At 45.2% G+C, this 23877-nt stretch overlaps 1 protein-coding gene across 1 annotated transcript in view; it reads left to right on the forward strand.

The window, feature by feature from the left end:
* LOC119951909 (transmembrane protein 164-like) overlaps positions 1-23555 on the forward strand; it is a 181920-nt gene extending 158365 nt beyond the window's left edge. Inside the window, exons 5-6 of the mRNA XM_038775301.1 lie at positions 4396-4496; positions 22141-23555. Of these exons, the coding sequence (XP_038631229.1) occupies positions 4396-4496; positions 22141-22347 (308 nt within the window). The 3' untranslated portion in view covers positions 22348-23555. The remainder of the gene's footprint in view (positions 1-4395; positions 4497-22140) is intronic.
* Positions 23556-23877: the final 322 nt, after the last annotated feature.

The raw sequence follows: 23877 nt of genomic DNA on the forward strand, positions 1-23877 counted from the left end.
CTCAAATGTTCAATGTAATCCAATTCTTGAAAGTGCACAATGAATAACCCCCATGAATTGTAGAACCCCTCCATCCTTTCCTTCAGTTCAAATTTGACCTTTTCAAGTGTTAAGAATTCCAGCAGGTCCCCCCGCCAGGGCACAGGGTGGAGAGGTTGATCTCCATCCCAACAGGATCCGCCTTCGGGTGATCAACGAGGCAAAGGCTACGATATTTGCCTCCACGCCCATTTCTAACCCCGGCTAGTCCGACACCCCGAATATGGCCTCCTGAGGGCCCGGGTCCAGTTTCACGTGCACCACTTTAGAGATTACCCTAAACACCTCCTTCCAGTAATCCTCCAGCTTTGGACAGGACTAAAACATTTGAACGTTATTAGCAGGGCTCCCCCTGCAATGTTCGCACACATCTTCTATCCCCTCAAAGTGACGGCTCATCCTCGCCCTTGTAAGGTTTGCTCTATACACCACCCTCACCTGTATCAGCCCCAACCTCGCACATGAAATGAAATGAAAATCGCTTATTGTCATGAGTAGGCTTCAATGAAGTTACTGTAAAAACCCCCTAGTCGCCACATTCCGGCGCCTGTCCGGGGAGGCTGGTATGGGAATCGAACCGTGCTGCTGGCCTGCTTGGTCTGCTTTAAAAGCCAGCGATTTAGCCGAGTGAGCTAAACCCGCCCAAATGAGGTGGAGGCGTTCACCCTCCGGAGCACCGCACACCAAACATCTCCTCCATACCCTATCCGAACTCTTCCTCCCACTTTGCCTTGATCCCTTCTAGCGGTGCCTTCTCCTCCTCCAAAATAGCCCCGTAAACCGCCGATACTACCCTCTTCTCCAGTCCCCCTGTCATCAGCACCTCCTCCAGCAATGTGGAAGTCGGCTCTACTGGAAGCTCTGTATCTCCTTTCTGGCAAAGTATCAAACCTGCAGGTATCTAAATATTTGAGGGGAGATCCAGTTAACAGTTAGGATTGTTTCACTGTTTTGTTAAGCATTGTTTAATGGGTAATTGTAAGGTATTTTCTTGTGTGATGTTAAATATATTTTAATCCGGTGTTAGTAATAAAGTTTTTAGCAACCATTGAGGTCTGATCCGGGATCCTAATATGGCCAAGAGGACCAGAGCATCACAGAGGCATGGAGAATCTGACTTCCAGCCTGTAATCGGATGCAAATATGTTCAAATGACCCATTTGTATTCTCCCGTGAGCACGGGACATATAACTTGCTGCACTGCCAGTGGGGAACCAGAGCATCGGAACGGGCACTGGTCCCGTTTTTAGCCTGACACTCGGTTCTCCACCCCATCGGAATCCTGCTGCCTGCATTGGGTGGCAGAGAATGCACCCCTGTGTTTTCAGTACTTGGCAATCTCCATTTGATTTGCTTTTTGTGTTTCCCTCGAGTCGCGTTTCTCTTTGGTAGCAATTCACCTGCTTTTTTCAGGCGCTGGGGGTTTGTTTTGTGGGGAATGCGCACTCTAGTACCGCCACACAGCTCTGCCCCCCATTTATTAAAATCCATGACCACCAACCACTTCAACAAAGGTAGACATTGACAGGTTCAACACCACTTTCATTGTGTCAGCGTAGCATTTGCTTACCTCAGAAAGTGTGTTGAAAGATCAGGATCTCAGATGCTGAACCGACCTCATGTTCTACAAAGCAATAGTGACACCTGCCCTTCTATATGGCTCAGGCACCTCAAACCCAAGTACCACCAGCACTGCCTCTGCAAGATCCTCCAAATCCATTGGCAGGATAGGCATACCAACATCAGTTTTATTGCTTAGGCCTACATCCCAGCCTCGAAGCATTGACTATGCTCGAGCAGTTCCTTTGGCCAGGCCGCATTGGCCACATGCCTGGCATGAGACTCCCGAAACAAATGCTCCACTTGGAGCTTTGACATGGCAACTGAGCCCAGCAAGGCAGAGGAAACGCTTCAAGGACACCTTCAAAGCCTCCTTGAAAAATTGCAACATCCCCACTGACACCTGGGAATCCCTGGCCCAAGCCTGGCTGAAGTGGAGGCAAAACATCTGGAAACGAACTGAACACCTTGGGTTTCATCAACAAGAGAAAGCAGAAGCCTAGCGCCTACAGAAAAAGGAGCGCATGGCAACCTGGGCGTCCTGTCCCCCCGCTCTGCCAGCCACCATCTGCCTCACCCGTGACTGTCGGTTGCACACTGGGCTCCTCAGTCACCTGAGAACTCACATTTACTGTGGAGGTAAATCCTCCTCTGCTCTGAAGGACAGTCTAAGAAGAAGGCGATTCCCTCCACTCCTGGCATATTGTAGATTTCTTGGCGAGGGTAATTCAATGTGGGGCGGAATTCTCCGCTCCCCACGCGGCCTGGGAGAATCGCGGGAGGGCCTCCTGACATTTTTTATGCCCCCCCCTCGGAAAAATCGCCACTCACCGTTTTTCACAGCCATTCTCCGAGCCCGATGGGCCGAGAGGCCGGCCCTTCACGCCCGTTTCACCACGGCAGCAACCACACCTGGTCGCTGCATTCGTGAAACGGACGGCAGATGCCCGTTTAGGGCATCTAGGGGCCCGATTTGGATGGGAGCACCGCGACTGTGCTCCGGAGGGGACAGGCCTGCGATCGGTGCCTACCGATCGTCGGGCCAGCGTCCAAAATGGGTGCACTCTTTCCCCTCCGCCGCCCGGCAAGATCAAGCCGCCACGTCTTGCCGGGCGGCGGTGGAGAAAGACGGCACCACGCATGCGCGGGTTTGTGCCACCTGCGAGGTGATGTCTTCCGCGCATGCACGGGTTGGAACCGGCAACCCGCGCATGCGCGGATGACATCATGAAAACGCCGTTCGCGCGTCATTTCTGGCGGCCAAGGTCGTGGCCGGGAACGATGGGGGCCCGCTCCTAGCCCCCCGGGTGGGGGTGAATTAGGTGCGGGGAGCGGGCCCCGAGGCCGCCGTGAACCACGGCCGAGTTCATGACGGCCTCCGCGATTTTTGGCCTTAGCGGAGAATACCGCCCGTGGGTAATAAATGCTGGCCATGCCAGCTATGCTCTCATCCCGTGACTAAGTTTTTAAAAATAGATGCGTTACAGAAGTTATTCCAATTTACTTTATGACAACTCCCAAGTTCTACCGTTGGGAATGACAATAGCAATGTTATGCTCATATTATTACTGTCAATTTACATGCTCTTAACTCTAGACATATATTCATATTCTTTCATCAGTTAATTTTTTCAGTCATTAATGAGATGTATCGCTAGCTAAGCCAGCATTTATTGCCCATCCCTAATTACCCTCGAGAAGGTGGTAGTGAGGTGGCTTCCTGAATCGTTATTGTCCATGTGGTGTAGGTACATCCACTGTGCTGTTAGGAAGGGAGTCCAGGATTTTGACCCAATGACAGTGAAGGCAATATATTTCCAAGTCAGGATGGTGAGTTGACTTGAAGGGGAGCCTCCATGTGGTAGTGTTCCAATGCATCGGCTGCCCTTATCATTCTAGGTAGTAGTGGTTGTTGGTTTGGAAGGTGCTGCTTTAGGAGCCTTGGTGAGTTCCTGCTGTGCATCTTGTAGATGGTGCACACTGCTGCTACCGGGCGTCGGTGGTGGAGGGAGTGAATGTTTGTTGATGGGGTGCCAATCAAACGGGCTGCTTTATGCTGGATGGTGTCAAACATACTGAAATGTACTACCTAATAATATGACCGTGGGAGAAAAATAACCACAAATGCTGCAGCCGTTCAAGGAGAAAGTCAATCTCCTCTTTGTCAGGGCAGCTGGGAACAAGCAATAAATATGGCCCTGCCAATGCTGCCCGCATCCCTAGAATATTAATAAAGGTTTTGAAATCCTGCAGCAATCCATTATTTCCTGCACCATAATGGTTAGCTTGCAGTGAAAGACAAATTATGCTGATTTTAGAAACAGTTTAATATTGAGCAGGCAAAAGTACAACCCCATGGCACCTCTGGCAGGGATTGTGTCGCAGCTGAAATTTTAACTTTTTTATAATCTTTATTATTGTCACAAGTAGGCTTACATTAACACTGCAATGAAGTCACTGTGAAAATCCCCCTTTGCAATACCGGGCAGTTTCTAAAGAGAGTGCTAGAATCCAAGTACTAGTCTGACAGTAGGATGTTGGTAGTGAGCGTGCTTTGAGGTGATGGATATTTTATTGGATGGGATTGTGCACGATTGTTCACAAGGCATACTGATCCGTGTGTGCTAAAGAAATTAATAAATCTGATATCAATACTGAGAACATCCTTGGATAAGTTCAGATTGCTGACCTGGCTGAGGTCAATGTTTTGGTCAGAACCCTGTATGGTAAACAACCTGATGAGACATTTTGAGGAAATGACTGACTTTGTTTTAAAAAAGTGATCTTTCTTTTTCAGGTGTGTACAAACCTGAACCATTGGGCGATTTCTGGTGGGCTCTTCTTGCAACCGGGCTTCTATTCTTCTATCATTTTACCTTTCTGCAGATCCTTGGATTGGTGAGTAAATCAAAAGTGATCTTTCTCCATCGTAAAAGTGAAATATTAAGTTTTATATTGTACATTTATTTTAAATCCACCTAAAACTTCAAGAATTTTGTCGTATGATCTGTAGCGTCATGTGCGTAAAACGAGCATTGATTCCACTGGGACAGGAAAGAAAAGCAACAAAGAAAATAGATAATTACATACGGTTAGGACTTGACTGTAACTAGTTATTTTTCAAGCTTCCTTCCAAGATCAAGTAAGTGGTCCTGCTCAACTGAGAATGTACTGACGGCCTCTCTGGCTGAATGTGTGGGTCCATGCCCCACTCCTAAGTCTTAAGTACATAATCCAGACGGACACTCCTCCAGTCTAGTTACTGAGGGAGTGCTGCACTGTCATGGCCCTAAAATATTGCAGTTAGACTCAAAAGGCTAACAATTTGCATTCCTAATTGCCCAGTCACTTAACCTGCCCATATCTCTTTGCTGACTTTCCTATTCACCGTTTACTTTCCCAAGAGCTTTGTATCATCAGCAAATTTAGATGCATTCACGTTTGTTCCCTTATCTCAGTCATTGATATAAATTATAAATATTTGATGTCCAAGCACTGATTCTTACCCCCATTACTTACAGCCAGTCAAGCTGACAAAGACGTGCGCACACGGGTCATAATCCCCCATCGTAATCCCCCGTAGAGACCAATATATATTTTTTTAAAGGTACAAATTTCCCAGTGACATGTGTAAAGAGATAAGATTTCACGTTTTAAGGCTTTTATTATAACAAACAAACTAAAATAAACATTGACTAAAAATGACTTAGTAGGCGAGTAACACAGTAAGCTGCCGAAAAAGCTGATCCTCATCAGCTTCTTGACACGACTGAAAACCCACACCACATTTATACATTATAATGGATTCTCATAAGAAATGTAATCTTATGTTTAAATATTCCAAGCATCTCCTGGCTTTAGCACAATCTCTTCTCCCTGCCCCACGAACGGTCAATTGCAGTGTGTGCGTTTGACTTGCAGTTTCTTGGTATGTCATGTTGTGCTCACTGACCTGACTGTCTATACTTCCCACTCGATTAGCAGCAATTGTAACCGTTTCCATGAGCAGCCGGTGATATAATCTGTTTGGCCTGCCCTCTTTGTCAGCCCTGGAGGAATACCAGTTGCTTGCCAGGAAATTGATTCTCTTTAATTATAAATTTTTAATTAGCTGCTTTCTGGTGGTACAGCTACAACGTAGTGATTTCATAACCAGAAATATTAATGAAGTAACACATTGCTCACGTCAGCGGTGTTAACTGCATCTGCATACACTCAGCTCAATTTTCAAGGGCAGTTGAAAATCTGGCCAAGAAGAAAGTATAGTGATGCTATTTTAAAACTGCTATTGTGAAATGATTTTGCAGATCAAGGTAAAGGTGGATTGCAGACTTAAAAGAAAACGCTTCAGTATTTTGCAGCAAGGAAAGAAGGGGGGGGGGGGAAGCGGAAATCAGCCAGGGTTCCACTCTTAATTGCCATCCAATAACTCTAATCAGAAATCACACCTGGATGTCTGTGCGGAGAGGATTAGATTTGACTTTGATGTGCTGCCTGGCTGCAGAACCTGTCATTACAGTCTCGTTAACAAGGAAAACAAAATTATTCATTGGACGGCGTCCGCTTCCTAACAAGGCTGGGAATGCAGGGAATATCGACACACATGCTGACAGTGAGAAGGCTTCATCAGAGCTCGAAATGTTGAGACACTAATGACATAGAACATAGAACAGTACAGCACAGAACAGGCCCTTCGGCCCTCAATGTTGTGCCGAGCCATGATCACCCTACTCAAACCCACATATCCACCCTATACCCGTAACCCAACAACCCCCCCCCCCCTTAACCTTACTTTTATTAGGACACTACGGGCAATTTAGCATGGCCAATCCACCTGACCCGCACATCTTTGGACTGTGGGAGGAAACCGGAGCACCCGGAGGAAACCCACGCACACAGGGGGAGGACGTGCAGACTCCACACAGACAGTGACCCAGCCGGGAATCGAACCTGGGACCCTGGAGCTGTGAAGCATTTATGCTAACCACCATGCTACCCTGCCGCCCATAATGTGCGTTTAGCTTTTATTGTGACTACATTACTCCGGAGCATTTTTCAGGAATTGTGTCGGCGCTTCCACCAGGAAGGACTTTATTCTAAATATCCCTGAACCATGCCATACGAGACTAACTATATAATAGTGTCCATTGTATCATGTAATGCAACTGTTGTTGAAAACTGCATAATGTTAAATTTTGCCATGAGCAATACTATGGGCGATCTTCTAGTAATAAAACTAAAAGCATACAAAAACTTATAATAGGATGAGATTAGATTTTACATTTGCATGAGTTTAAATTGTCTATCTTGTTCTAAATGTTGTACTCCGTTTAGCTGTGATTCAATAGTGCTTTATACAATCTTAAAAGATGTACGAAAAGGAGAAAGGAAATCAGCTGTTTCTCTGTCTGTGTGGAAGTTGGAATGATCATTGAGACAACAAAAAGGGAAGCAAGTAATCGCCAATCTAGAGAACTTCCCAGTTCTCTTAATTGACCTTGGGACCTATATTTGATCAGTGCCCTTTAAGTAATATAATCTTTATTAGTGTCACAAGTAAGCTTACATTAACACTGCAATGAAGTTACTGTGAAAGTCGCCACACTCCAGCGCCTGTTCGGGTACAAAGAGGGAGAATTCAGAATGTCCAATTCACCCTACAAGTAGACAAGTCTGTTAACAGAGAGATATTAAAACGATGCTCCAGACCTTTGGATAGCTGTGAACGATGTAATAGAAGATAATATGCATAATTAATGTGTGTGTGTGGGTGTCTATATATGCATAAATATTATGTAAAATGTCTTCCTTAATCTTAACCAGTACACGGGCCCAGGGACATATTTCCATACTGATGTTTTTAAAAATAAATTTAGAGTACCCAATTCTTTTTTTCTAATTAAGGGGCAATTTAGCATGGCCAATCCACCTAGCTTGCATATCTTTTTGGGTTGTGGGGGCGAAACCCACGCAAACACGGGGCGAATGTGCAAACTCCACACGGACAGTGGCCCAGAGCCGGGATCGAACCTGGGACCTCGGCGCCGTGAGGCAGCAATGCTAACCACTGCGCCACCATGCTGCCCTCCCATGCTGATGTTTTAAGTGTACTACTGACAAAATCTCTTTATTTGTTCAATATTGAATGTTACTTTACAATTATTTGTGTTTGTTAAAAGTTAAATTCATTGAAACCTTGGAAGAAATTATAGATCTTTGAGATATGCTGTGCAAATATTTGACACTTCAACCCCATATTATCAAATGCCATTGCTATTAGACTCTGCATGGTTTAAAATGTCTCCCGAGATCTAACGAGATCTTGCAAGACCTCACGACCACCCTCGTTGGGCGAAATACAAATTAACATATTTAAATGAGCCTAAATATCTCTGCGCAGGATTCTCCCGAAACCCGGGAACTAACGCCCACGCCATTGTGCCGTTTAGCATTGGTCGGGTTCTGGGCAGGGTAGTACCCTGGCACCTACTGTCATCCTGACACCTTGGCACTGCCAGGGTGCTCAGGTAGCAGTGTCAAGCTGGCAGTAAGTGCAAGGTGCCCAGGTGCCAGGTTGCCTGTGCCAGGGATCAGGACGAGGGGTGCCCTGCCCTTTTAAGAGTTGGTGTGAGGGGAAGCTCGAAGACACCGTCAGAGGTAAGTTGAGACAGTGGGGATGTCCAGAAGCCGTGATGGGGTGCCCGAGGGGGATCCAGGCGAAATTTAAAAATCAAGCCCCGATCTTTTCCCCCATTGATGAGTTTGTCAGTGTTTAAGTAAGGTAGACGTAGCCTTGGCAGGGCTTTCCTCGCCACGGCCAAAATCACCGGCAGAGTCCCATTTGATAGCAGGGTTGTTCTCGCCCCTTGAGGCGCTGAGAAATACTCCACTATACCCGCCCAAAACGGGACTTCATTCTTGCACGATAAATCGCGCCACAGTTTCCACTTCATGTGACACCAAAATATATTGTTGCGTGCCCATGGGGTTTCGATATGCATTGCAAGTTAACTCTGGAGTACCAGAGTTGCAGGGTCCACTTCTTCTGTTGAATTAGTTTTAAGGAAGCAGGTGAGAACATTGCAGATGCTGTAACAATAGGGCTGAGTTCTCCGTTTCAGGGACTATGTCCGCACGCCGTCATGAAAACCGTGGTCTTCTATGCCAGAAAAGCTGGCGTCAAAAGGCCACAGATTCGCAGCATTGCAAGGGGCTAGCAGGCAGCTGTTGTGGTGCCTGCAGTTCCAGCTGCCGATATGGCCCCCCCGCACTTATGGGTCAGGGGTCGCGCATGTGCACGGCTGCGCCCTGCTCCCTGCTCCATGATGGACTCAGACCGCAGACCTGGACCGCCAAAATAGTGCCCCCGATTGGCCCGTGCGCCCGACCGGACCGCCCGCACAATAAAAGCACAGTCCCAAATGAGGCCCCCCTGCCCTCTGATCAGCTGACTGAGTCCGCAGCCACCACGTGAGTATCCCAAATGGCAGGACCACATTAGAAATATGCCGTCGGGAATTCGGCCGGTCGGGGGCGGAGAATAGCGGGGTGGGCCTCAAGCAATGGCCTCAGGTGGTGGATACACGGCGTGGCGTACTCCCTGAGAACGGTGCTTTTCAGCGGGGTGGGGGGGGGGGGGCGCGGGGGGTGGAGATTCGTGGAACCGGCGCTGGTCCCAATTACATGCATGAAACTGGATTCTCCGCCCCATTGCCGAACGCGATTTCGGCGTCGGGGTGCAGAGAATCCAGCCCATAATCTCTCAAAGTTCTCTTGATTTAGCAATCGTTCCTTTAGATTGGAAAATTGCACACAGCACTCCATCATTTAAGCGGGATGAGGGGGAAAAACCAGCAAATTATAGTCCAGTCAGTCTAAACAATTCTTGTTAAAGATAAACTAAACATCGTGAAAATTTTCAGCTGACCAAAGGGAACAGACAAGGGGTTAACAAAGGGTGCGGTCATGTCTTAAGAAACTGAATTCTTGGAAAAAGTGACCAAAGTAGTGCACAGTGTATTGGGGGCCGGTTTAGCTCAATTGGCTAGAAAGCTGGTTTGCGATGCAGAGCGAGTCCAGCAGCACAGGTTATTCATGAAGGCCCGCCTTCTCAATTTTGCCCTCCCGCCTGAGGTGTGGTGATGCTGAGGTTAAACCACAGCAGTCAGCTCTCTCTCGTCAAAGGGGAAAGCAGCCTATGGTCATCAGGGACCAAGGCAACTTCACCTAGGATATTGTCTGTGGATGTTGTTATACGACTTCCAGAAGCATTTGATAAATTGAAAGCCTGTTTAATTTGAAGCTCATGGACCTGAAGACAAATTATTGATCTGGTTAGGAAATAGGCTGAACAGCATCTAATTTCTAAGTAAAAGCGAAAGGGATAATGGGCAGGTGTTTTAATTGGCAAGGTTTGTGGTATCCCACAGGGATCTGTGTGAGAATTTAACTGTTCACTTTATTAACAACTTGGATGACGAATTAGAGCACTACAGAGCCAGGCTTATCAATGATTGGTGGTATTGTAAGTGGTGTAGATAGAAGCATAAAATTACACAGATATAGAAATAGATTCAGTGAATGGGCAAAACCCCTAGCAAATGGATTTCAGTGCAGTCAAGTGTAAGGCTTTGAACCTAAAAGGATAGATCAGAGTACTTCTTAATTGGTGAACGTCAAACTATAATTTGGAACTTTCAAAATGGAATGAATTAATTCAAAAATTATCCGGAGAGGTCTGGGAGACATGTTGGGGTACGACTGGAAGGCTATCTGCCTGAAACACTTCATATCTGAGGCAGTTATTATTTGTAGCTTGCGATGGTTTTACAGTTTGCGGAACCAATGGACATCTTGGTTCCAATCCGTTCGGTTTACTTTATAAATACAGTAGTTTGGGTAATTTGGGGGGAAAATAGCTTTAAGAAGAAGTATAACAGTTGGTTCATTCAATATTCTTTAACCTATTTTCTGGAGAGTTAATTAGAACCAAATTTATATGATGTACATAAGTTCACAATATCAAGGTGATGTAGCTAATTGTGGTCTGAATTAATACGATCATTATATATTTAAGGAGAACATAATTAAACATGGCTCAGCGCTGAGGAGCCAGTTCAATGCCGACCCCGGGTCACTGTCTTGGCGGAGTTTACACATTCTCCCCGTGTCTGCCTGTGTCTTACCCCCACAACCCATAAAGATGTGCAGGGTAGGTAAATTGGCTGCGCTAAATTGGCTATTAATTGGGGAAAAAAATAATTGGGCACTCTAAATTAAAAAAACAAAAATGGCGCTATGGGGTACAACCAATGTTGAAAGAATAAATTTGAGGGTCTTAAAAAGTTGCACATACAAAAGGACCATCTCAAAACTCAGAATTTCGGGGATACAAAATAATACTCCATGAATTATCTCCAGTGTTTGGTGAAGGGGAGAGGTTTGGCAAGAAAACTGAGGATGTACGGATGTGTTTGGCGTATGGCTGACAACAAAAGGGGAATTTTTAAGGACTTTTATAAATGATGGAATTAATTGTGGGATTGTAGGCGAAAAGGAGCACACTGAAAGAAGTCCGGTACAGTGGTTGGGGCGTGGAACGCACTCCCAGCAATGGTAGTGGAGTCGGATACTTTAGGAACTTTCAAGCGGTTATTGGGGAGGCATACGAGTGCACTAGAATGATTGGGAGTAGGTTGATTTGATCTTAGTTTCAGACTAGTTCGGCACAACATCGTGGGCCGAAGGGTCTGTACTGTGCTGTCCAGTTCTATGTACAATAAAACCTGTGTGGAACATTCGGGTAGACAAAGTCATTCAGATAGACAGGGAATAAATTGATAGCGGGGTAGGAACACAGGAACAGGACTAACACATTTAGCCCCTCAAGCCTGTTCCACAATTCAATGAGACCATGGCTGATCTGGAACCTTACTCCACATTCCTGCCTTTATCCAATATCCCTTAAAATCTGAGCCAGAATCTACCTCCGGTTGAATGAACCGTAAACAACATATCAGATTATTTCCACATGTAACTCTTTTATTCTTTCTGAAGTTATATTTCCCCCAGATTGCCCAATCCACTGTGTTAGGCAAAAGGAATGAGGATTTTGATACCATGACGTCTAGCAAACTATAAAACCACGGCAAGCTGCAAATAATAAATGCCAGAAAGATGATGTGTTTCAGGCAGTCAGCCTTCCAGTAAGAACAAATTTGCATTTATATAGCACCTTAACGTGCCTGCCAGACCTCGCATGGAATGAATTACTTTGAAATTGCAGCTACGTGGATAAGTAGTGGCAACCGTTATTCATACAGCAAGGTTTCACAAGCACCCAAAGATGTTCAGTTACTGATGATGTTGTCTGAGGGAGGAATGATAGGATGGTTGTACTTGTTTATATGATAATGACATGGAGCCTTTAACGTTTGTCAGCAGCACAGCCCTTTGTCTACGTTTCTTCAGAAGTCTTATCGTGGCTCTCTGCATTGAAGTATCAGTTTTGATTAAAGTCCCAAGGTCTGCCTCAAACCAAAAGCCTTCTGACTCAGAAAAAAAGAATGCTACCAATTGGCCCAAGCTTCCGCAGTTACAATTGAAAGCAAATGTTAATGTAATCAAGGGAAAATCCTTACTAATATTTCACTCCGACCTCCTGAGAAATTAAGAAGATGTTGCAGAAAGTAGGTGGTACACTCGGCGTTAATTAATTTCTCTTGACAATCTGATGCCCTGAAGACTGCAGAGGTTTGTAAATAACGTAAGGGCTGGACTGAGGAGATCAATACATTGGACAGAATCTTGCGCCCCTCTGCCTGTGGCGAGTTTGGAACTTTCAGTTGGGTGGAAGGGTGATAGGTGGGGACCCCAGGGCAGCATGGTAGCATTGTGGATAGCACAATCGCTTCACAGCTCTAGGGTCCCAGGTTTGATTCCGGCTTGGGTCACTGTCTGTGCGGAGTCTGCACATCCTCCCCGTGTGTGCGTGGGTTTCCTCCGGGTGCTCCGGTTTCCTCCCACAGTCACAAAGATGTGCCGGTTAGGTGAATTGGCCATGATAAATTGCCCTTAGTGTCCTAAATTGCCCTTAGTGTTGGATGGGGTTACTGGGTTACGGGGATAGGGTGGAGGTGTGGGCTCAGGTAGGGTTCTCTTTTCAAGGGGCGGTGCAGACTCGATGGGCTGAATGGCCTCCTTCTGCACTGTAAATTCTATGATTCCTGCTTCTGTCTCAATTAATCCTGTGGTGGGGGTGGGTTAATGAATGATCTAACCCCCCCCCCCCCCCCCCCCCCCAATGCCAATTGAGGCCCTTAAGTGGGAAATTAATGCACACTTAAGGGTCTCATCCTGCCTCCCCTGGTATTAAACTAGTGGCGGGCAGGGGAGCTTGCCATGCAGGCAACACAACAAGTAAACTCGGCATGTTTGCTCGCTGGCTCCTGGAGTGGGGTCCCTTCTTCAAAGGCACTCCTTGCCTGACTGAGGGAAGCTGAACTCAACACCTGCCCTTGTTGCTGACGCCTGTTCGCCCAGCGACCTCCACCCTCTGATCCCCTTTCGGCTATTTGTCATCTGTGTCTCGGTCCTTCCTTGATCTGAGACCCCAGGAGAAAGCAATACCAGCAGCAGCCAGTGGCATTACTGAGTGTAGAAGATCTCCTAGCTTCTGGCCAGAAACACTTGACAGGCAGGACTTCTTGATCAGTTGAGAAGACCCCCCCCCCCCACCCCTTCCTCCACTATGGCCAATGTGCCTGATTTGAACAAGATGTGGCAGGCGTTGTCAAAAAGAGACAATATGGGTATCTTGCTGGCTTTCCAGCTAGTGGCTAGGTCCCCCGTCACCACAAGACTCCACCCATTGCCTTAGCTTATACATTGACCTAGGAGTCAGCAAATTCAATGATGAAAGAAATCTTTTATCATTTTGGATATCACCTTTCGAGGATATCTACCATTAATGTATTTAAGGTCTTGTCTTCAAGCACCCTTTTTTAAAAAACTTTAAAGTAACCAATTAATTTTTTTCAATTAAGGGGCAATTTAGCGTGGCCAATGCACCTACCCTGCACAGCTTTGGGTTGTGGGGGCGAAACCCACGCAAACACGGGGAGAATGTGCAAACTCCACACGGACAGTGACCAGAACCGGGATTGAACCTGGGACCTCGGCGCCGTGAGGCAGGAGTGTTAACCACAGCGCCACTGTGCTGCCCTCAAGCACCCTTCTTAATAACGTGTTCTAACTCATGGTTGTCCTCTTGTGCAAAAGTTACATAGCACCAATATTATCTTAGAATTTCCCTTGTGGTAGTTGTAAATGTGTTTTTTGATTTGCCACAGCTGAGATCGGAAATGTTCCTATTAGTGTCAAATCAGCTTTGTTCTATCCTCTGCCCTACACGTCCAGTATGAAATGCACAACCTGATCATGTTGTCTGTTTGGGTCTTGTACTGCTCTAAAATCAGCTCCAATCCCTTTCACTTCAACCCAGTTTTGGTTAATTGTCAAATTCCTTTCTGGCTATCAGCTTTCAGGAGGTTTATTACTGCAGTGTTTCCCCCTGATGTTCTGTCGGTCTTCCTTACTTCTTTTGACTACTATTTTGTTGCTTGGCTTGATAGTCTGGAATACACGATCTGACCAATTTACCTTTGTTTTGGCAAATATCTAACCAAGGCCCTCACAAGTCAGGAACAGCAAAACCCCTTCACTAATTCTTAGTTTACTTATGAGCATTTCCTCTGTTCGTTTACTGACTATTAGACAAACATGCCATAATCCGCTAGTTTGGTTCTGTACTTGTTTAATTTGCTACGTTCTTGTGAATTCCAAGCTGCTGTAAGTGTACAAGCTGTGTACTGTTCCTCGTTGCGTCTGAACCTTTCTGTCTACTTGTGCATGTGCTAAATGTAAACATTCTGTCACAAAGTTAGTTTAAGACCACATCCATGTTTGTAGTGCATACACACACTGATGATCTCTTGCTATATACAGCAAATTAACTACCTTTGTATATACGATGCATGTTTGAAAACCCATTGCATCTCAATGTATTTGAATCTAGGCTCATTCAATATAACTCATTAGTGCATCAGTTTTTAGCTATGATTCACTGTAAATTAGTAACATTTTTTACATTGTTTAAAGCCTCTAATTGCCAGCAGGAAGACTAGCAGCAGAAATTAAGTATTAGCCTTGCAAATAGTCGAAAGAACATGGAATTATATCTAGCTGCATGGATGTGAGGCTACATGGTGATGACACTGTCTTCATGTTCAGAGCCACAATCCCACCCAACGTTTAATGCAAAGGTCACTTACTGCTCTAACCAATTGTGAATACAAAGAGGGTAATCGGCTATTTTCACTGAGGAAGATGGGACAAACCCCTTATAAAGCGAAGTTCAATTTCAGTTGGGCCACTTCACTTTTTCTTTCTTCGTTCTTGCAATGTGGGCATCGCAGGCTGGGCCAGCGTTTGTTGCCCATCCCGAATTGCCCTCCAACCATGTGGCTTGCTAGGCCATTTCAGGGAGGGGGGGTTGGATTTGGAATTGGAATTTGTTTATTGTCATGTGTACTGAGGTACAGTGAAAAGTGCTTTTCTGCGAACAGCTCAACAGATCATTAAGTACATGAAAAGAAAATACATAATAGGGCAACACAAGGTACACAATGTAACTACATAAACATCGGCATCCGATGAAGCATACAGGGGTGTAGTGATAATGAGGTCAGTCCATATGAGGGTCGTTTAGGAGTCTGGTAACAGCGGGGAAGAAGCTGTTTTTGAATGCGTCTTCTCAGGCTTTTGTATTTCCTGCCCGATGGAAGAAGTTGGAAGAGTGAGTAAGCCGGGTGAAAGGGGACCTTTGATTATGCTGCCCGCTTTCTCCAGGCAGCGGGAGGTGTAGATGGAGTCGATGGATGGGAGACATTAGCTATCTGCCTTTTGCTGAAGCACGCAGACAAGGAAAGAAGCGCAGTGAATCCTGGCTTAGTTAATATCACACATTCAATTAGGATATGAGTGTAGGGTCAAGGACAATTGGTAACAGAAAATATTCGAAAAGGGAATTAGAACAGGCCTAGGATCTACAGGCTAGTTAGCAGAACATCATATATAGGAAAGCATAGAAAAGCAAAATCCAGAAACCAAAATAGAATAAAGAATATTGAACAGGGATTTTGTAAAGATTGACCAATGTTATTGAACTCTTGTTACTGTGTCAGCCATGGCCGAGTTGATCATATTCTTTCTTCTTTAGTCACTGGGCTCTGGTTCAAGTTCCACTCAGGGATGTGAGCACAAACACCAATGTGGACATTCCAGTGTAGTACTGAGAGGGTACGGCACAATTGGAGGTGCTGTCTTTTCTATGAGATGTTAAAGAGAAGCCTCATCTGCCTCTGTAAAGATCCCATTGTACCATTTATGAAGAGTAGCTGGGGAGTTGACCCTAGTGTCCTCACAAAGTAATTTCAGTAAATGAGTGTAGGGTGTACTTTAATAGGAGTAAGGAGGCCACCTTTTCCTTGGAGTCTAAATGGGATAGAGAGACAATGGGATCAAGGGCACAGCCTTACAAATTGGTAAAAGCAGCAATGTGGTTAACTAAGCTTAAAAAAAAAGTGAATTCAGTGGTAGAGAAAAATTAAACTTGTACAGTCTGTTGGCTATACCACACTTGGGATACTGTTATGGGCCAGGATTTGGAAAACGCCAAAGTATACCATGGGAGTTCACCTGACCTGCAACTTTATTTATTGTGGTTACGATGTGCACAAGGGTCTGCCTTTCAGGTGTTATTCAACAGAGGCCTTAAGCTGTTTTAATCAAAAACAAAGTTTATTCTACGATCTTAGTTAACATTTTTATAAACGAACACAGTAAGCATTTTTATCAACTACCAAGATATATCACCCACACAGCTACAGTACTCTATGTACAACCCTTAAAAATTTCCCCCTTAAGCTGTTCTAATTTAGTAAGAAGTCTTACACACCAGGTTAAAGCCCAACAGGTTTGTTTCAAACACTCCGAAAGCTCGTGTTCGAAACAAACCTGTTGGACTTTAACCTCGTGTTGTAAGACTTCTTACTGTGCTCACCCCAGTCCAACGCCGGCATCTCCACATCATGTTCTAATTTAATAACGGATCACATAAACCAGAAAACCCTTTTCAAAGGTGTGGCCCAGAACATAGCACTCAAGACCCGGTTTAGATGCTCTTGTGTCCATTCCAAAACAGCAGGTTTGAACTTCTTCCAGAAAACAATTATTTATTTTCAAGATATCAAGCAGCCTGGAAACAGCTTTGAAAATGCAGAAGGAGAAACACTTCTTTTTCAACCAGTGCTGTACAAACCAGTTCAAACTCAAAGTGAAAGTAAATTTAGAGCCACAGCCCAGCTCCACCCACACAATGACATCATTGAAGCCATGTGATAAGACAAAAACATTTCTTAAAGGGGCACTCCCATGACAATACTATGCACAGTAATGATTTCCATATGACAAAAATAGTAATAACCTTTATTAGTGTCACAAGTAGGCTTACATTAACACCGCAATGAGGTTACTGTGAAAAGCCCCTAGTCGCCACACTCCGTCGCCTGTTCGGGTACACTGAGGGAGAATTCAGAATGTCCAATTCAACTAACGTCTTTCAGGATTTGTGGGAGGAAACCTACGCAGACACGGGGAGAACGTGCAGACTCCACACAGTGACCCAAGCCAGGAATCAAATCCAGGTCCCTGGCGCTGTGAAGCAACAGTGCTAACCACTGTGTTGTCGTGCTGCCCTAAGGATGTAGAAGCAGTACAAAAAGATGATTTAAACGGGTGATGATAGAACCAGGAAGGTCAAACTGTTGCAAATGGATGAAGAAGCTGAGATTCTTTTCTTTATTATAATAAGAAGACTGGGTGGTGACAGGGTCGAGGCTTTTGTGATTAATACAGGGCTTGATGCAGTAAACATAGAGATGGGCTAGGCCAAAATTAGCAGCTACAAATACAGATAGTGGCTACCAAATCCGATAGGCAATTCAGGAACAAAAACAGAATTCTGGAAAAGCTCAGCATGTGCAGGGAGATAAAACAGAGCGCCCTCCCCCACCCCCACCCCCATGTATCTTCTTGACTTTGCATGTCCCGCACCCTCCGCCACCGGGGGGGGGGGGGGGGGGGGGGGACTTGCTATCATGCCGAGTAGTTGAGGCAAATAGCATAAATGTATTAAAGTCAAAGCTAGAGAAGTACACGGGGAGAAGGGAGTAGAAAGATGGGGTGAGATGAACAAAGGTGAGAGGAGGCTTATGTGCAGCTTAACACTGCCAAAGGTTCATCGGGCCAAATGGCTTGTTTTTGTGTTGCCAAATTAGGTGAAACCTGTATAAGGTACACAGCGTGCAGGTATAGTAAGCAATTAGGAATGCAAATGAAATGGTGGCTTCCATTGCAAGATTTGAAGAACCAGGCTGATAAAGGGCTTGCTACAATACTGGACTTTGGTGAGGCCAAACCTTAAAGACTGTGTACCGATTTGGTCTCCATATTTAAGGAAGGATATACTTGTATTGGAGGCGGTATAGTGAAGGTTCACTAGATTGGTTCCAGAATGAGAGGGATTTGGCATGATCAGATTCTGAGTCAGTTTGGCTGACACTCTCTGACATTTAGAAGAATGGGAGATACTCTCATTGAAACATAAAAGATTCTGAAGGGGCTTGACAGGGTAGTCAGGGAGGTTGTTTTTCCTGGATGGCATTCCCTTTGGCTCTTACTTTATTGGTTAAAACCCACCAATAGGACCAGGCTTTTAGTCACTTCACCTTTAGCTCAGTGTCCGTTTCTTTCTGATTATCATTATCTGAAGGTACCTTGGATTTTCTTACTGGATAATGCTGCTGTATAAATGTAAAAGTGTCTCGAAGTGTCAGTGCCACAGGATATGGAACTTTGAAGTATGTATTTCTGATGTGGCTATTTTCCATTGTGATCACAGAATAATACAGCATGGAAGAGGCCCTTCGGCCCATCAAGTTTGGACCGACACATTAAAAACACCTGACCTGCCTACCTAATCTCATTTACCAGCACTTAGCCCATAGCCTTGAATGTTATGTCAAGTGCTCATCTAGGTACTTTTTAAAGGATGTGTGGCAACCCGCCTCTAGCACCCTCCCAGGCAGCGCATTCCAGACTGTCACTACCCCCTGGGTAGAAAAAGGTTTTCCTCAAATCCCCCCTAAACCTCCTGCTCCTGACCTTGAAGTTGTGTCCCCTTGTAACTGACCCTTCAACTAAGGGGAACAGCTGTTCCCTCTCCACCCTGTCCATGCCCCTCAGAATCTTGTACACCTCATCAGGTTGCCCCCTCGAATTCTCTGCTCCAGCGAAAACAACCCAAGCTTATCCAACCTCTTCATAACTAATAATGTGGTAATGTTATTTAAATTAATCCCCATTTATTGGACATTCTAGAATGATTGATCCTATTGACCGGGTATAAGCATAGCCACCTGCACAGACTAGAATATTGGAATTGTTTGAATTCTGCTTTACTCGGGTCAAGAGAGCCATCATATTCCTATTCATTTTCCCCCTGATCAACTATTTGTAAACCTACTTTGGGTAGGTCTTACTATAACAAAGCAAAAAAAAAAAACTTGCATTTATATATCGTCTTTCATGACCGTAGAATGTCCCAAACTGCTTCACAGCCAATTAGATACTTTTGAAGTGTAGTCATAGTTGTAATATGGCACAGTTGCCATGGCAGCCAACTTGCCCCCAGCAATGAAAGGAATGGTTAAATCAGCTGTGTTGAATATTGTTGGTTGAGGGATAAACGTTGGCCAGGACACTGGGAGATATCCATTGCTTTTCTTGGAAAAATGCCAGATGAGAATCTTGTCCATGTGAGAGAAGAGATGGGATCTTGGTCGAACAACTCCTTGAAAGGAGGCACCTCCAGCAGTGTAACATACCCCTCTGTGCTGCATTGACAATATCAGCCTAGATTGTGTGCTTGGGCGCCTGGAGTGGGACGTTAAACCTGAAGCCTATGTCCTAGCAATGAGACAAGGGGGACAATAAATATCACGTTGTGCCTCAGTTGGGAAAGTCAGGTAGTGAAAACCATTCACATGCTGTTCATTTACAGAGAAAATGCAATTAAAAGAAAAAGGAAAGTTTTCATTTCCATAGCACCTTTCATCATCCCCGGATGTCGCAAAATGCTTTACAGCTACTGAAGTTCTACTAGAATGTAGCAAGCAGCAATCAATTGATTCACATAAAGCTCTCTTAAACAGTAATGTGACAATGACCAGTTAATCTGTTCTGGTGATGTGGGTTGAGGGATAAATATTGCCCAGGGCACTGTGGAGAAGTTCTCTCCTCCTGTTTGAAAGAAGGTAATGGGACCTTTTAATCCAGCCATGAGGGCGAGGAGAGATATGAAGAAAATACTCCCCACAATCTTTTTTCTTAAACAAGGTATGCTACCCACAAAGTTAAAGCTAACAAAGTGTGCAAAGGGTTAACCTCTGGAGCACCCAATACTTGCGTAACTACTGGTGTATTAAGTAAATGAGATCTAGAGAGAAGGTGTTGTGTCATTGAGATGTATGTAGATCTGCAAATGAACAAGAATGATTTTTACGAATTACAGGGTACCACCCTGTCCCAACCACCCGGGGTTTCCAATGAGCTGGAGACGACTAGTCCATGGTTGTGTGGACCAGTGCGAAATGGTGCTCTGGCGAGGTCTCGTGGATGAATCCTGCATTTTAGATGGGCATTGGCCTATTTAAATATTCAGATTTGGTTCTCCCTGTGAGGGCGAGATCCAGATCGTGCCGGTGGAGAGAATCTGGTGACTTGCGATCGGCCCGACGCCGAGCGGGTGCCCGATTTAGGGCACGCGTGCGATTTACCTGTCACGCCCAGATCCATGCCAGGCACAATGGGATTGCTGAATCACGCCCTATTTAGCACCTTTCTTCGGGAAACCGGCAACCCCTATAGATATCCCATCAAGACCCCAGACCCAAGGTGAGAGAAAGAAGGAGGGAAAAATCCATCTGCAGCTTGTCAAAGGTGTCTGACAAAAAATATATTCTCAATCCCAGAGAAGTGCAGGACCATTTTGCAATCAATAAAGCCAATCAAAAATACAGAATGTTCCCTCCCTGTAACAGGTCATTGGAGTGACTTAAGAGGGCAAGATAAATATTATTTTAGTTTGGTGGCACTGACGTTTTTGCGACCAGCTGGGGTAAAATGCGTCAATAGATTTTCTCTCTGCATTCATCCATTTCCAGACAACGGGGCGGGATTCTCTGACCCTGGGCCAGGTCGGAGAATGGGTGGGGGGGGGGGGGGGGGGGGGAGGGGTGTGTGTGGGGGGAAGGTGTGATTCATGCGATGCCGCTCTGACACCGGTCATTGGCATCGGCGCGGCACCGTTCGAGCGCCCCACCACGGCGATTCTCCGCGTGCGATGGGCCAAGTGACCGCCGAGATAGGCTGAGTCTCACCAGCGGCATTCACATGTGGTCCTGCCTCGCGGGACCTTGCCGTTATACCTGCGGGGGATGGCCTGGTGGGGAGGAGGGGGTATCCGATCCCCGGCGGGGGGCTCCACCGTGGTCTGGTCCGCGATCGGGGCCGGCCGATCACCGGGCCAGCTTCTCCTGGTGGGTGCCTATTTTATTCCGCGCCGGGCTCCTGTAGCTCAACACCATGTTGCGTCGGGGCCAGCGCGGAGAAGGCAACTAGCATGCATGTGGGAGTTCGCGCTGGTCTAAACGCGCATGCCCGAATTCGCGTCAGCGTAGCGCGTATGTGCAGTCCCGCGGCGCCCGTTTGACGCCGGTATCGGTAGCTGGAGCTGCATGAGTCACTCCAGTGCTGTGCTGGCCCCCTGTAGGGTACAGGATCCCTGATCATGGGGGCCTGTTGATGCCGTCGTAAAACGCCACGGCGTTTACGACGGCGTCAACACTTAGTCTCAGGATTAGAGAATCCTGCCCACAATCTTTCCCTCAGTACAGTCTTTTTTGCCATTCTTCCCCCAAAACAGGCTCCCTCTCCTCCCTATCACACCATTAACAGTGTCTATAGACCACAATATATCAAGCCAAGGACACCATACTCTAGCAGCAAAACAATCTCCCAGTTTGACAGGAGAATAAAGTACAAGGCTATAAAACGAAACAAAAAGTCACATGCGCTACATACCCCAGGCTAGAGGAAGAATTCTTTAAACATAAACTGCTCACTAGATTTACTGCTCTTGTAAATTCCCAGTCAAATCTGATGACCATGAAGAAATCCTTCAAGCAGGAAGCTATGACTTTGTAAATAATTTGTACCTACTCCTTTGCTCACCCCCACCCACACACACACCATGATGTTTTACTAGATGGCTTTCCTCTGTTTCTTGCTTGCAGCCCATAAAATAATCCCCACAGCATTTCTTTCTTCAAGAGTAGCATTGACTGTTTGTTTTGTTTTCAAGGCCACGGAAGTTAACCTGAACAACATGCTTTGTCCTGCGGTATCCGACCCTTTCTACAGCTCCTGGTATCGAGTCTGGGCTTCGGGGCATCAAACATTGATGACGGTGACGCACGGAAAGCTGGTCACACTCCTCTTCTACACAGCTGCCCCTGCTCGCAAGTACTTGGTGGATATGGTCAAGCTGCCACTGAAGAAGATCATTTGAAATGTTGCAGTTGATCTTATCTGGCTCAGCAAAATATTTAGATTGTGTTTTTCTTTCAACTGATGGCAGAAAATTTAGAAAGGTGCAGAGTTTAAAAAAAAAACCCAATTTATTTCATTGGCTGCAGCCAGTGGCACAACGGTGGCCTTAAGGGATCTTTATGTGAAATGAGGTTTTGTACCTTTCCCAATACTTTGTGAAACTCGTGTCGTTTGCCCCTGAGATTTACAATTTCAGATTTAAATGAACAACCTCCAAAAGGATAATTTTCATGAAGCAAAATGAATTGCAGTGGAAGGCCCAGAAAATAGCTGGGGCAGGTTTTTCACGTTCAATTCCTTTCCATGTCTAGTCTCCGTCAGATGTGTTCCTAATCGCCCAATACATTCCTACCCGGATAGCTTTTGAATAATTACTTGAAATACAATGATCAGTTAGATGGATTATGTGCCTCTGTCAGACTAGAAGTATTAAGTTATTTGTTTCCAGGAAACTAATGGAAATTGATTCTATTCTGCAGACATTTTTTTTTCTCATCCAGTTAAATTGAGGAAGCTAGTTTATTTAAGAATTATATATAAATGTTGGAAAGAATGTTGAATTTGGAGTTAACCCACATTAATTCTTCTTGCCTCACCCTTGAGGTTTACTCATTTTAAGGGTGTGATGCTTTGGCCATATCCCAGGCAGGTGACTAGACAATTAACTTGATCCCAGGTTGCACCCAACAGTGCTCTGGACTTTACTACTGTTTGGGGATGACTCGTCCTTGCTGTGATTATGGTCTGGTTCCACTTGGCATTTCGTATCGATGGCAGGGCTATAACCGAAAACTTGGTCTCAGAGCTTGTTAGATACATAGTGCCCATTTAAAGCAACTACTTGCTGCCGCCTTATCACTCGGTTTTTAAATTCCCTGAAGTCACATTTACACAATTCCAAAGATTTGACAGCAAACAGAGACATTGTCTCCTATTGCTACAACACATCTATTTCCTAGGTTGCTCATTTTAACTGTATGCTGCAAGCTGGGGCTTAGATATATTCCAGTGCGAGTACACCAGTTGATAAAGAACACTGGTGTGTTTGCAATGATATTTATATATTTGTATGTGTCGTGGAGTTTTTTCAAAGATCAAAACTTGTAATTAAGTTACTATAATTAATTTCCTATTGTGAAATGTGAATAGTCTAGTAAACTTGGCTTATTTGTACCTTCATGTGTTTATGTCATCAAAATTTAAAGTTTTATAATATGGCATGTACCTAGCTGGCCAGTAACGCTATCCTGGTTACATAAGTAAGGTAGGCTTTGTGTCTATAAAGCAACCTTTTTCAATAAAGTTAACAGAATTGTTGAAGCTATTTTTATGCTGTTAAATGTTCTAAAATATGATTTCCATAGTCGGTCTAAAACAATTGTCTTACACAAAATGTAAAGATATCTAAGGTGGTACGAATACACTGTGCAGAAAAATGTTCACCTTGACTATGGGGAGGATTGTCTTACTCCCCTGATTTGATACTTTA

The sequence above is a fragment of the Scyliorhinus canicula genome, chromosome 17 (assembly GCF_902713615.1).
Source record: "Scyliorhinus canicula chromosome 17, sScyCan1.1, whole genome shotgun sequence".
Lineage (NCBI taxonomy): Eukaryota > Metazoa > Chordata > Chondrichthyes > Carcharhiniformes > Scyliorhinidae > Scyliorhinus > Scyliorhinus canicula.